Genomic DNA, 14,566 nt, shown 5'->3' with positions numbered 1-14,566 from the left:
GACGGTTGTGTCGCTCGGACCGTAACCGAGGCGATCAAAGGCTACTTCTCCGAGCCACATCCAAACTGGAAAATGACGCCGGACTACATCAGAAAGACGTGGTTCAAAATGTTCGTTGTAAGTTACACTAATTAATATACTTATATTTTTTATTATTAAGACTTTTTGTTATTTTTGAACTAATAATTAACCTAATATTTTCCTGTTACAGCAAAAATTGCATTGGTCCATAGGGGTGAACGAGAAGGTGAAGAAAGCGTTTATCTCAAAGGCGAAGAAAGCGTTTATCTCGAAGGAGAAAGCTCGATTGTTGGGTACAGTCTCAAACTAGAAGGATGATTGGATAGTGAAGGGTTATGAGCACGGGAAACCCGCTGAGATCACTCAGGATGTGTGGGATGGCCTCATCCGTTATTGGAACATGCCATCATTGATTAGAGCCTCCAACAGTTGCTCTGCTTCCTGTCTAACGAAAGATGAGCATGTCAACTTGCCGATGATTCACTCTACGGGTCAAAAACCCCATGCCGGTATCCGTCTAGAGATGGTAAATATTTTAATTATTATTATTTTTTAATATATTATAACTTTCCTAAATATTTTTAGGCCAAAGAGAGGGGATTTCTACCATCTCTTAAGAACCTTTACGAGAGGACCCACAAGAGCAAGGCTGGGAAATTTGTAGATCTCAGGTCTGAGCAGATCTACAACGACGTGGTTTCTCGGATTGAAGAGCGCCAAACCCAGCTGACCCAGCAGTCCCCCGATGGAATACCCGTCACATTGTCCACACCTGAAGTAGATAAGATTTACGAGAAGGTAAATTTTTTATTATAATCATAATTATTATTATTCATTTAACATAACTTTTTATCATTAACTAACATTATTTTTTTTTTTAAAAAGGTCATCCCTAAGAAAAAGGGACATACGTTGGGGATCGGTTCCATTAACAATGTCCCAAGAGCGACATCGTCTTATGGTCAGAGACGGGGAGATGAGACTCCTCAGTGATATACCATGGATTTTATCCATTTTAGTCCATGGTATATAAGTTTTTTTAAATACATTATAGTTGTTTTGGAGTCTTTTTAGTATGTTGTCAGGTTTTGGAGTGATTTGGAGGAAAGTGGTGATTTTGGTGCATTTTGGAGATAAAATGATAAAGACCCGTAGCTGACCATCTACCAGACTATCGATCGATGGGCGAAGGCAATAATCGATCGACACACACTCTGTGTATCGATCGACACACACTCTGTGTTGTCGATCAACAGCGAAGCGCGCGGAAGCCAGATTGGGTTCCAGCTGGCTTGAAACCCAAGCCCCACAAGAATTACCAGATTACCCCTGACGAGTTTTAACCTAATATTTATGTGCTCTGCCATTGTTCTAGGCAACACACGCTTTCTTAAAAATACTTAGAGTCTTAGATTTGGAGAGAAGATCCAAAAACTCCTTCAGATATTTATGATTGGAACTCCAGGTTTTCTACTCTATTCTATTTATGCAATTTTCATATCTTATTGTTATGAATTACTTAGCTATGTCTGAGTAGTTCTCTCTATTAGATTTAGGGTTCAAATATTCATGAGGGATTGGCCAAAAATATAGAATTTCTAAGTGTTAGGATATAAATCAATTAAACTGTTCTTAATGCATGTGTTCTAGAATAACTAACTAGGACCTTGCCTATAGATATTAGGGTGCAAGCGGAAGCTTGGTTCTCTGTCTGAATTAGTATAGATTGTGATAGGATTGCTAGAAATAGGCGGAAGCTGATTTAGTTAAGCCTACTAAACTCGTGAAACCCGTGCGTTAACGCTCCCAGGAAGGTTCATCGATCGACAACTCATTAGCTGTATCGATCGACGGGCTGAAAGGTGTATCGATCGAAACCTTGTTGTTGGAATCGATCGACACTTTCTCAGGACCGACAAGCGACAGCTGAGGTCCTAGATCCGGCGATAGATAGTCTAAAAATACGAAAGTTGATCGACTATTTTTATTGTTTGAGTTCTAGAATATCCATTATATACTTAGTATTTATATCTCTATAATTCTGATTGTCTGAATAGAAACCCTAAATCTAACGCTTTCCATATATGTTTTAAAAACCACAATCAATCAATCGAACAATTACTTGTTCACCCGTGCTATTTACTGCTTTAAACCTATTTTTCTAACTTAACTACATAACTATATAGATATATTGTGTGCCTTAGCTCCCTTTGAATTCAATCCCTAAGTGCTACAACTCTACCTCTTACTTGGTAGAGTAAATCACTCCTTAGGATAATTTGAGTGATATCACTCTGCTGCGTTCAGAGTTGAACGCGACGCGTTCTGATTTGAGCATGACGCAAGCTCATTTGGGTTCACTCGAGGGTTTTCTGGACGTTTTAGCAGCTGGAATCCGCAATTGGAGAGCATGTTGCACACGAGACGGGTACAATTTAGCATTCCACAGCCACGCCGCCGCGCACAGGAGGAGGAGGAAGAGATCGATAGAAGGAGTCAAGACTTCTTCCATGAGTTCCAGAATAACCCCTAGCTACTTTTTTCTTTTCTTTTTATTGTATTATAAAACTTAAATATTTATTATAAAATATTTTCGTTTTTGTTTTATTATTTAAAATTTTAATATATTTTAAATAATTTTATTTATTCATTTGATTATAATTTTTAATGTAGAAAAAATAAGAATCAAAGTAAATTCGTGGATAAATTTAAGTCGCTTTAACGAGGAAAGACTTGCAGATTCCTCGTTAAGTTTTACTTGATATTTATTTCGAAAGACATGCAGATTCGTCGTAAAATGTATGTGTCTTTCACGATGAAATGGAGCGTGGACTTTACGAGGAACATGTTACAAGTCTTTTACGACGAAACGTGGACTTTACAAGGAAACGCTTACGTGTCTTTTACGACGAAATATTCAACTCTTCTTTACGACGAAAGTTTTTCTCGTAACCTTACGACGAATTAGCGAGGAAATGCGCCTTACGACAAACGTCTCACGACGAATTGACTTTCGTGGTTATTTTCTCGTAAAGGGTTAGTTACGACGAAATAACCACGAAAATGATCGTCGTTACGTTCATGTTTTCTTGTAGATGATCTCGTAGTATTGTTACATAAAATATAAAACAAGAACCAGAGACATAAAATTAAAATTGAAGTGGGATATATATAATTTCAGCAATTGCAGAAGTTGAGAAGCTTGACATCAGCGATTGGATCTCTCTTCTTTTTTGACTTCTTGAAGTGTTTTGAAGCTGCCTTTAACACACCATCCCATCCCTACAATCTTCACATATATTATAGAATATAAATCACACTGAGAACAAAAATAACAGAGAAAAAGAAGATCATTATCAATGTATTTACCTTAGTATGAAAAGGAAAACAGCCGCTATTAGGAGAATCTTCATTCTTTATCAAAGACATGTCTAGTTTCACTAACTTACTCTTCTTCATTTTCTTGTTCATTGAAATCTTGATCATCTTCTTGCCTTCTTGAAACTCTCCGAGTTCAAGGTTACGACAAACGCAACTGTCTGAGTTCAGATCGGAAGGGCTTGCGTAGTTTCGAGGCAAGAAAGGAGACCAGAGAGAGCTCTGCGTGTAGTCGAATCCGAATGCAGAGTTGTCTGGAAACTTGCAGAGTAGCTCTTGACACATTACAGGTTGCAAGTATTCAACTATTTTTGTTGTTATAAGAGGACAGTTCTCCTTCTCTTCTTCTAGACTTATTTGCTTCACCATTTTTGTTTACTTTCTTAGCTTTTGTTGTTTCTGATCTTTCTTGCTTTTCTTGGATACATTGGGTTGAGTCATTCTTCTTATAGTTTAGGCGAAGGACAAGAAAAAAGAAAGACGACCGCTGGGTCATATTGTGGACGTGTCTTCTAGTGGTTGGATAACATAAATTGACTTCATGTATGAAAAGTTACCGTTGGAACACTAATACTGCGATCGGCGCAGGAATCATGTAGTGCGCCACTACCGAATCCAACATTGTTAATACTATTTATTCATGTTATACCGTTATTCTGCTAAGTGCTAAATCCACTAACAGCAATCTTGATTATTACAGGTTATAATTATTTGATACTAGGTGTTTTTTCTCGCGCACACGGATATAATTATCTTACGAATACTTATCAGTACATCTCCTATATACTAAACTGCAAGTTGTCTGGCAAATCAGAAACCGTCATGTGGAAATTTTTTTTAAGAACAATTAAAAAAAAATTGAATTTCTCTTTACATCTCCTATTTCTTATGCAATCTAGAATTTCTCTTTACATCTCCTATTTCTTATGCAATCTAAATCAACAATTCCTATATTCCTAATTTTTCTCAAAAGTTTTAACCCCGTTAACTCAAATATTCAGAAATTGTTTCTTCATCTCCTATATAACTTGCAAATCATCTCTACTTTCTTCTCTATGACAAACAAAATTTAATACATCTTACCTTCAAATTTTTTTCCTCTATACTTTTCATTTGTGGTTGGACTAAGGAGCTACATCACCTTATCAAAAAGAAGAAGTAAGTGTTTCATTGTCGTGCAATAATAATATAACGTTTACGTTAAGATTTACTGCCCATGTGATGGCGGGTAAGAACTGATGATATCAGCTCAATCTAGGGATTTCGATTTGAAATCACTAGAGACCTGCTTCTTGAAGAAGATGAATTTAATCTAATCTCTTTCAAGGCTTCTCGAACAAGATGAATTGAATCAAATCTCTATCAAGGTATAAAGCTCAAAGCTAGTTTATTAATTATCAAAAGTGTATCTTACAAAAGCCATAAGAAAGTTCTTTATATAGAACTCTTAAACCGTCATTAAAATCCTTAACCTAATAGTAAAAGGCAAAACACAAAGCCATAAGTAAAAAGGAAATACTAAAACAGGAAAGTTGCCCTTAAGTTCTAGGATGCTGCTGCATCACCATGTGCAACCCATAAGCACAACTACGTAATGTATGGCTTATTAATTTATAGATATCAATTTTTCTGAATGTTTTTTGCCAATTAGGTTTTAAAATATTCTATACATATTTGCTATAATAGATGGAGAGATCAAATGTAAAAGAAGATAACAAAAACCTGCAACTCCGCTCACCATCTCAAGACTTGATGAAGCATCGCTCAAACTTGAGATAACATCAAAGGTAAAGAGGTAAATCATCCATAACACCAAAGCTTAATACTCTTTATATTAATGTTACCGTAATAGTATATAATAAAAGAGCAAATCACATGTTTACCACTTTCATGGTACCACTTTTCATTTTTAGAACCACTAAAGAGACATTTTCAAAAATACATTCTTCATTAAGTGGCAAAAGACTCTTATGCCCTTGTTATTATATATATAATAAATCATTATTTAAATAAAAAAATTAAAAAATTAAAAATTAAAAAATTAAAAAAAGTAAAATTTTGTTTTATGTTTTCGAATTATAATTTTTCAAATTCAAACTTTTTTATAAATTTTTTTTTTTGAAATTTTTATTTTTTTTTCAAATTTCTTTTTGCGAAACGAAAATTATGTTTGAAACTATTTTTAACAATTTTTTTATATATTTTTTAAATATTTATTTATATATTTATTAGAATCCTAAATTTCACATTCCAAAAACCCTACCCCACCCCTCAACTCTAAACCCTAAGTCTAGATTAGTTAACCCTAAAGGTATAATTGTCTTTTACCATTCATTAAAAGTGAGGATAAAAGTGGTTAGTGTAAAGATGAAAAGTGATACTATGAATGTGTTATTTGTGGCAATTTCCCTTTATATAATAATAATTATGAAAGAATAAATAACTTTTAAATTTTTTCTAAATAATTTAAAATTAAACTTGAACTTTTCTTATAAATAATTGTGTATGTAAACACATAATATGATAAAAATAAAAATTTGTATTATATACATGTATTGTCTTTATATCTTTTGTGTTTTGGATTTTAATACTTTTTTATTATTTAAATATAATCTATTTATTTGAATCGTTTTTAATATTCAAAAATGTATCTTTCCCGTTTGATATGCATTTCTCCTACATGATATGTTTAATCTGTCTGCATAATCTGCTTGATCTTCATATCTTCTGTATGATCCACTTGATCTGCATTTGTTCTCCTTGATCTGCATGATCCGCTTGATCTGTCCTGTTTGAAATGTTTTCACCATTCAGAACCTTAATAGAGATATATATAGCTTATTGTTGACTTAAGTTTTTGTAATTTTCTAGATATATTTTCTATAATATATGGCTTTGCAAATTCAAATTAACACTCTTATGTATATTTTGTCATTCAACAATAATGGAAAAACAATTTATGTAACTGTTTATATATTTTAACAAAAAAAAATACATATTTTAAAAAAGAAATTCTTTAACCGTACGTAGGGACCTAGTATTATAAATTTAAAAAGCAGCATGATAAATTATTTTATGCATTTAATCATTTTTTAACCTTCATAAAAACTTGAATATAGGGTAATTTTCTCAAATAAATCTTTTTAAGTTTTTGTTACAAAAAAAACTTCAAAAACTAAAATGATCAAAATAGCTTATTTTATTTTGAAAATTTTTAACTTTTTTACTAATTTGAAATTTTACTCTCCAAATCCCACTTCTCAACCCTAAACCCTAAACTCTAGACCAAACCCTAAATTCCACTACTTAACTCTAAACCCTAATGGGTTTAGATTAATTAACTATAGGGATATAATTATATATTTGCTTCTTTTGATAAAATTTTTAAGGGAAATTGGGCTGCATAGCTACAAAACAAAACATAATTAAATATCTAGCCAAAAAAAAAAGTACCTCCATTATTTATGTAATATATACTATAATACCCTTAACAACCGGTTAATGAAAGATAAAAATATCTCTTCTTCTTCTTCTTCATCTTCGATTAACAATTACCATCAATCTGCTTTCATCTCCACCACTTTGTCCTCCGACGCCATTACAATACGATCATCACTAATTCTCCATTGTGTTTTGTGTTTATCGTCTCTTTAAAGATTTTTTTTTCTATAATCAGTATTCCTTTTTCATAATTATTCTCACCTCATTCATATTCACATTCATCACTGAACCACCATCACCATAGCCATGAAATCTACAGATCACGACGGCGTTACGGTCGAGGCGCCCTTATTTGAATCCTAAGTTTTTGATTGTACTATGCTATTTTGACAATATGTACTATGTCATTTCGTTTGTTACTATTTTATTTAATATGCTTCATATTATGTAGTACATGCATGTTTTGATATTTGGGTTAGGGTTTATATTTTCTTTTGGGGTTTGGTGATTGGTGTTTTGGGTTTAGTTTATGTAAGGTTTAGATTGACGTTGGGGTAAGCATTACCTCATTCCTGCAATCATAAACATTTCAAAATTTGAAAAATATGTAATATGCTATTTTGTTTGTTACTATTCTATATGATAATGTTTCATATTATGTACTATGTGCATATTTTGATATTTTGGTTAGAGTTTATATTTCCTTTTATGGTTTAGTGATTAGTGTTTTGGATTTAGTTTATATGAAAAGTTTGGGTTGACGTTAATATGTACTATGCTATTTGGGTTAGGGTTTATATTTTTTTTTAGGGTTTAATGATTAGTGTTTTAGGTTTAGTTTATGAGAGGTTTGGGTTGACATTGGGATAAACATTATTTTTTTCCATGTAATCATAGACATTTTAAAATTTGAACAATATGAACTATGCTATTTTGTTTGTTACTATTCTATTTTGATACTACTTCATATTATGTACTATGTGCATATTTTGATATTTGGGTTAGGGTTTATATTTCCTTTTAGGTTTTAGTGATTAGTGTTTTGGGTTTAGTTTATGGAAGGTTTGAGTTAATGTTGGGGTAAGCATTACTTCTTTCATTGCAATCATATACATTTCAAAATTTGAACAATGTGTACTAGACTATTTGATATGTTCCATTCTATTTATAATATCTCTTTCTTCAACCACAACCACAGTAATCCTTATCATGAAAGATCATCTTTTTTCATGTATCCACGACCGCTTCATTCTCCATAGCCACTACCACCGTAGTTTTCACATCGTCGTTGTAACCATCACCACCACATCTTCCATCCATTGCCATTGCGGTAACCACCACCATCCATTTTCTAAGCACTGTTGATTTTCTTACCAATTACAGTCTTGATATTTTAGGTCCACATATTTTTCACCATCAACGTCACCACTTATTTCTTCTTTCACCTGCAACTTGTTATGAAAAAGGATAAAACCGGATGAAACTTGGAAAAAATTGTTAGTGACTTAATAATGTCAAAATCATAGCTATATTCTTCATTTTGCCTCCAAATTTAGCTATTTGGCAAATTAACCCATTTTTTAATTCTATTTTGATAATTTTTCTTTTATTTTTAAGGTCTATATTTGAAAAAAAAATATCTTTTCCACAGCAATCATTGTCGTCTGGTAGTGACCATCTCACTCTTCACTTCAAGCAATCTCGATATCTTCTCCACAACGTTTCCATATCTGATCATATACCTCTCCAAATCAAAATCTGATCATATACCGCTCTGCTCCCGAGTCATCATGTGGCGATCTGGAGATTTATAGGAAACGGTGGCTCCAAATCAAAATCTCCAATGAGATCTTGATTTCCCACGATCACGACGTCCATCGACACGTGATCGTGATTTAGTCTTGATGCATGCGTAGAAGCCCGTGAAGAGCACTTTCCAAAGTAAAAATTCTGTTTTCCTTCAATGGAAATAAAAGACTCCTTTGAGTTATTATTAATGGCAATGTGGGTCAGCAGAACAGGGAAAAATAAAAACGCGGGAAGGGTAAGGGCAAGATGATTGAGGAACCTGATTCCAAGTGGGTAAACGTGGCAGAAAGAAAGAACAAAAGACCCCACATTAATCAATGTAACAACCGTGGAGATGAAGAAGGTTCTCGTCATAGGAACACAGCTGGGAGCCGTTAAGAGTTCATTCTCAAGACGATCATGTCAGGTACAATCGTGGTATAAGAAGAGAACGAAGCCCATAAAATGATGTAAGAGAGGAAGTACGCGACGAGGGAAATAATCTGAACCAGGAGGTGAGGAACACCCAGTAGGAAGAGAAGGAGTTGACCCAGGCATCTTAGAGTTTCAAGCTGAACTGATCAAAACTCATGCTGCACCAACAAAGGTAATACGGAAAACTTTAGGTGAGGAAAATGGCTTAGATTTGGTCAAAGATACTCTATAGGAGCGTGATAATTTGTTAGGTGTTGATGGGATGGACTTGGATGAGTTTCATAATAGCTTGTTAACGAATGGGAATAATGAGAATGTTGAGGATGAATTTCATAGTCTCTCTGATTAGGAGATTGAGGATGATGTTAAGTTTCAGGAAGATGGGGTTGTTAATGTCGAGGAAAAACAAAGTGACGATGCAGAGGCAAAGACTCTGGTTGCTGGTGATACGGTGATGAAGCAGGGGGCCCGAAAGTGGTTGTTTAAACCATCCACTATCACAGGAGGATCAACTAAGATGAGAATGTATCAGGCGCTGATTTCTCCACGCAAGCGTAATGTTGCCAAAACAGGCACCCTCCAAGGAGACAACTCTAAACAGGTGGAGGATAAGGGTATATCAAACCCAAAACCTGGTCTACCAAAACCTTAATAGTGTTTATGGATCAAGTCAGTCCAGTTGAGAAGTTATGCGAGCAGCTTTTGGTTTATGGTTTCAGTATTTTAATTGTTCTAATAAGCTCCATGAGCATTTTATCTTGTTTTATTGTTGAGGTTTCGTGAATTCCTGTTTTTTTTTATTGAGGATTTGGTTGTTGGTAAGATCTATTTATAATGGCCCTGTTCGTTTGTACATCTGGAATCTGGAAGATGCATCTAGATGGTCCATCTAAATGTCTTATCCAGATGCTTTATTTGAGTGTTGTTCGTTTTTTCATTTTGTTCATACATCCAGATGAATCATCTGAATGCAGCTATGTTCGTTTTTTTAACTTGCATCTGCATCCAGGTGGACTTGTTAATAAAATGACTAAAATATTTTTTTTTATGTTTCGACGGAAAAATAACATTTTTACGGGTTTGGCGGAAAATACGTTTTTATGGGTTTTGGCGGAAAATACGTTTTTGCGGTTTGGCGGTAAAAGTACGTTTTGCGGTTTTGGCGGAAAATGTGTTTTTGACGAAAAAGTGTGTTTTGCGGGTTTGACGGGAAAAGTTTTTTTCGTAATTTTGGCGGGAAAAGTGCATTTTTGCGTTTTTGACGGGAAAATGCATTTTTGCGTTTTTGACGAAAAATATTTTTTGCGGTTTTTGACGGGAAAATGAGTTTTTCTGGTTCTTGCGGGAAAATACGTTTTTTTGGTTTTGGCGGAAAAATACGTTTTTTGGTTTTAGCGGGAAAATGTGTTTTTTCCGGTTTTGGCGGGAAATGCGTTTTTCCGGTTTCGGCGAAAAATGCGTTTTTCCGGTTTCGGCAAAAAAATGTGTTTTTCCGGTTTCGGCGGGAATATACGTTTTTCCGGTTTCGGCGGGAAATACGTTTTTTCGGTTTCGGCGGAAAAATGTGTGTTTTCCGGTTTCGGCGGGAAAACGTGTTTTTCCGGTTTCGGCGAAAAAATGCATTTTTCCGATTTTGGTAGGAAAATACGTTTTTTGGTTTTGGCGGGAAAATACGTTTTTGGGTTTTAGTGGAAAATTTTTTTTTTCGGTTTTGGCGGAAAAAATGTTCGGTTTTGACGGGAAAATACGTTTGGTCTCATTAAACCGTATGCAGCTACGAACTAGATGCCTTATAGATGTGCTGGACAGGTTTACTGGTCTAACCCGACAACAAGCACGAGGGTTTGGTGATATGGGATACAATGGTAATGGATTGAGAGTACAATGGTCAACTATAAAGCAGTGCCAGGCTAGGAATGAGTTATGGAATACCAATTACACATTGGTTCCTAGTTAATGGCTCTATAGTTATATTGCTTTGTGTTTATTTGGGTTACACATGATGTACACATTGGTTCCTATTTAATGGCTCTATAGTTATATTGCTTTGTGTTTATTTGGGTTACACATGATTCAACATAAATTATCGATCAGTATTTATTCTTGACGATTTTGTTTTGTGTATGGTTATGGTTATATATGAGTCAGAGGTTACTACACAATAAGGATATACTATTTATTTTGGTTAACGGGTGTTTTTGTTTTGGTGGTGCACATTGCTTCTTCACATAGTATAATCTTATGAGGTGGGTACAGAAACAAACAACAGACATTTGGAAAAATATGGTATCACGGCTGCATGCGGAGAACAAGCAATCACTTTTGCCTGCCTTGGTAATCAGAATATCAATGCAACATCATAGGTTATCTGGGCACGTAGGGTTTCTTTGCACCTGGTTGCTTAGCTCAAAGGAGCAAATAAAAAAATATATTATAAAAGTTCTCAGCTGGAATTGTAGGGGTATGTGAAGCAAATAGACAATAAATTATCTTAGAGAGATATGGCATAAACATAAACCTAATTTTTTTTGTCTTAATCGGAAATAAAGCAAGATTTTGCTTTCATTCAAGGACTTCAATCACCCTGGATCAGCTTTATACTTCAATAATGAGTATCAGGTTAAAGTCTTGTACACAAGTAACAAAATGATAGATATGGAAGCAGTAGCTCTTGGAATATCAGTCTTCATGAAATTTGCATACGGAGACCCGGTTCAAAAATTAAGAGATCAAGTATGGAAACATACAAGATATAGCCTGGAAAGATCTGGCATGTGGTTTATCATTGGAGATTGAATGAGATCACTGGAAACCATGAAAAACAAGGTGGTTCTTTGAGATATGCAAGATCGTTCTTATCCTTCAATAATATGATTTGGAAAAGCGGACTTTTGAAATTTCCGGCTAGGGGGAATCAAATGTCCAGGCAATGAAGAAGAAGGAAAACGATGATTCGGTGTTGTTTGGACCGAGCTTTACCAAATGAGGACTGACACGCGTTTTTTCATGTTCTTACACAGAATATTTAGGGATGATAGGCTCTGACAATCCACCAGTAGTTACTTATCTTGAGGATGAAGTACCCAGGCGGTGGGGACAATTTCGATTTGATAAAAGATGAATGGACAGGACGGCTTATTGGAATCCATTGGTAGAAGCTCGGGTCATTCAACATAGGGGAATATGGGGGATTTTTGTATCAAAAATTATTAATTGTCGTCATGAGATTGCTCTTTGGCAAAAGAATAATCCAACATATGGCAAGGAGAAAATCAGTGAACTTCAAAAAGTTCTGGAAGAAGTACAAACAGAAAACAACAGAACTCAAGAGGATATACTGGAAGTATCTGGGAATTTACAGGAAGCGTATATGGATGAGGAGGAGTTCTGGCAACAAAAGAGTCATAATATGTGGTATATATCAGGGGATCTTAATACTAAATTTTATCATGCCCTAACGAAACAACGTCGTGCTCGTAATAGGATTGTAGGTCTCTACGAATATGATGGAAACTGGATAATAGAGGACAAAAAGGTAGAAAAAGTTGCAGTGGATTACTTTGATGGCATGTTTAGTACCACTTCACCTTCAGAATTCCAAAATTTCTGGATGAGATTACGCCTAGCATCACTGCACAGATGAATCAAAGGTTATTCAGGATTGCAACAGGGGATGAAGTACGACGAGCTATGTTTACTACGCATCCAGAGAAAGCATTTGGACCGGATGAAATGACAACTCTATTTTTTCAACACTCTTGACATATAATAAAAAAAAAAAAGACATTCTGGATATGGTTAATTATTTTTTACTACAGGGAAACTAGATACAAGGTTAAATATTACAAATATTGTTTGATTCCTAAAATGAAGCGGTCCACAAGGATAACAGAGCTCAGGCTTATAAGTTTCTGTAATGTAGGATACAAGATTACATCTAAGGTATTATGTCAGAGGTTGAACTTGAAGGCTTGTCTTCCCACACTTATCTCGGAAACACAATCGGCTTTTGTGGCTGGAAGATTGATCTCTGACAATATCTCATTGCTCATGAGATGTCACTACAAAAACGTTTTTTCTTTGCGTAATTAAAAAGCTATGACATGTTATTCTTAACGTTATTGAAACCGCTATGTCTACCCAAACTATAATAGGCCTCCCCTATATCATAGCAGTTTTATAAAATGCTATTGTCTCCAAACTATATAATAGCATTTCTCATAGTTTGTTGTTATTGGGTAACATCATAATTAAATAAAAATAAAAATTAATCCAAAAACTGATTTATAAATTAAAAATAAATAAATTTATTTATTTATAAATTAAAATAGAATTACAAATAAATTTTGGTTTACAATGTTAAAAAAGAATTAAAAAATAATTAAACCAACACAGATGCCCAAATCGATTTACACTAAACCAAATCTATAAAAAGAAAAGACATCATGCATGAGCCTTTCCTCTTCCTATGTTTGCTTTGGATATAGAGTATAAGCATTATGGATTATACTCTATGGTGTAGGTTTAAGGTGGAGAAGCATTATGTTTTTTTCAAAAAAAAATTTGAAAATCGAAAATTATTTTTGAAATATTTTTTATATTTTTATATATTTTTAAGTATTTATTTGTATATTTATTAGAATCATAAATTTCACATTCCAAAACCTCTATCCACCCCTCAACACTAAACTCTAAGTCTAGATTAGTTAATCCTAGGGTTATGAATATCTTTTACCCTTCATTAAAAATGAGAGTAATAGTGGTTAGTGTAAACATGAAAAGTAGTACTATGAATGTGACATTTTTGGCAATTTTCCATCAATCTAGACCTTTCAAAAAATAAAATCAATGGTCAATATTAGTTATCATCACCCTTGTATGTGATTGGCCACTTTATGTTTACCAATCAGATTTTTAAAGCTATTTTTTTTAAATACTATTGTTTTCTACACTATTTTGTGCTTTAATATATATAATATTTTTAATATATTTTCGTAAACAAAAAAATATATTGAGAAAACATCAAAATTTTATAATTCACAATAGAAAATTTATAATTTTAAAAGTTAAACTTTGTGATTGATATTTGGGTATAAAATAGAGTTTATGGTTTATGATATATAACATAGGGTTTAAGTTTAAAATTTGAAATTAAAATTCAGAGTTAAAAAAATGAAGTTAAGGGTTTAAGAAATATAGTTTTGGTGTTTAAGTTTGAAAACATCAGATTTATATTAAGATTATGCGTTGGATATAGAGTATAAATTTAGGGTTTAGGGATTGAAGTATTGTGTTAAGGTTAGTTTTAGCATATAAAATTTATGTATTTGAGTTTATAATTAATTACATTTTAGTGTTATGATATAAGGTATGGAGTATGGGGTTTGAGATTTAGAGTAAAATTAGATTATTGAATAAAGTTTTAAGATTATTATTTATGTTTGAGTGTTTTGAGTAAAAATTTGGGGTTTGGTTTAAGATTTGTATTATTTTAAAATTTTGA

At 33.6% G+C, this 14,566-nt stretch overlaps 1 protein-coding gene across 1 annotated transcript; it reads right to left on the bottom strand.

Moving 5' to 3' along the window:
• Nucleotides 1–3,198: 3,198 nt before the first annotated feature.
• LOC106372838 lies at nucleotides 3,199–3,768 on the bottom strand. Its single transcript, XM_048772149.1, has 2 exons — nucleotides 3,391–3,768; nucleotides 3,199–3,303 (listed from the first exon to the last, which is right to left on the bottom strand). Exons 1-2 carry the CDS (start codon nucleotides 3,766–3,768, stop codon nucleotides 3,199–3,201), a joined length of 483 nt encoding a protein of 160 aa, XP_048628106.1.
• Nucleotides 3,769–14,566: the final 10,798 nt, after the last annotated feature.

Source organism: Brassica napus, unplaced genomic scaffold, assembly GCF_020379485.1.
Source record: "Brassica napus cultivar Da-Ae unplaced genomic scaffold, Da-Ae ScsIHWf_1458;HRSCAF=2049, whole genome shotgun sequence".
Lineage (NCBI taxonomy): Eukaryota > Viridiplantae > Streptophyta > Magnoliopsida > Brassicales > Brassicaceae > Brassica > Brassica napus.
The sequence above is the reverse complement of the archived record's forward strand: the minus strand, read 5'-3'. Positions and strand labels throughout refer to the sequence as shown.

Bases quoted from the DNA above. Each gene is read 5' to 3' on its own strand.
- LOC106372838 (XM_048772149.1), bottom strand. From the start codon at position 3,768: ATGGTGAAGCAAATAAGTCTAGAAGAAGAGAAGGAGAACTGTCCTCTT. The intron at 3,304-3,390 runs GTAAATACATTG...TGAAGATTGTAG, and splicing joins GTTTTCCTTTTCATACTAAG to GGATGGGATGGTGTGTTAAA.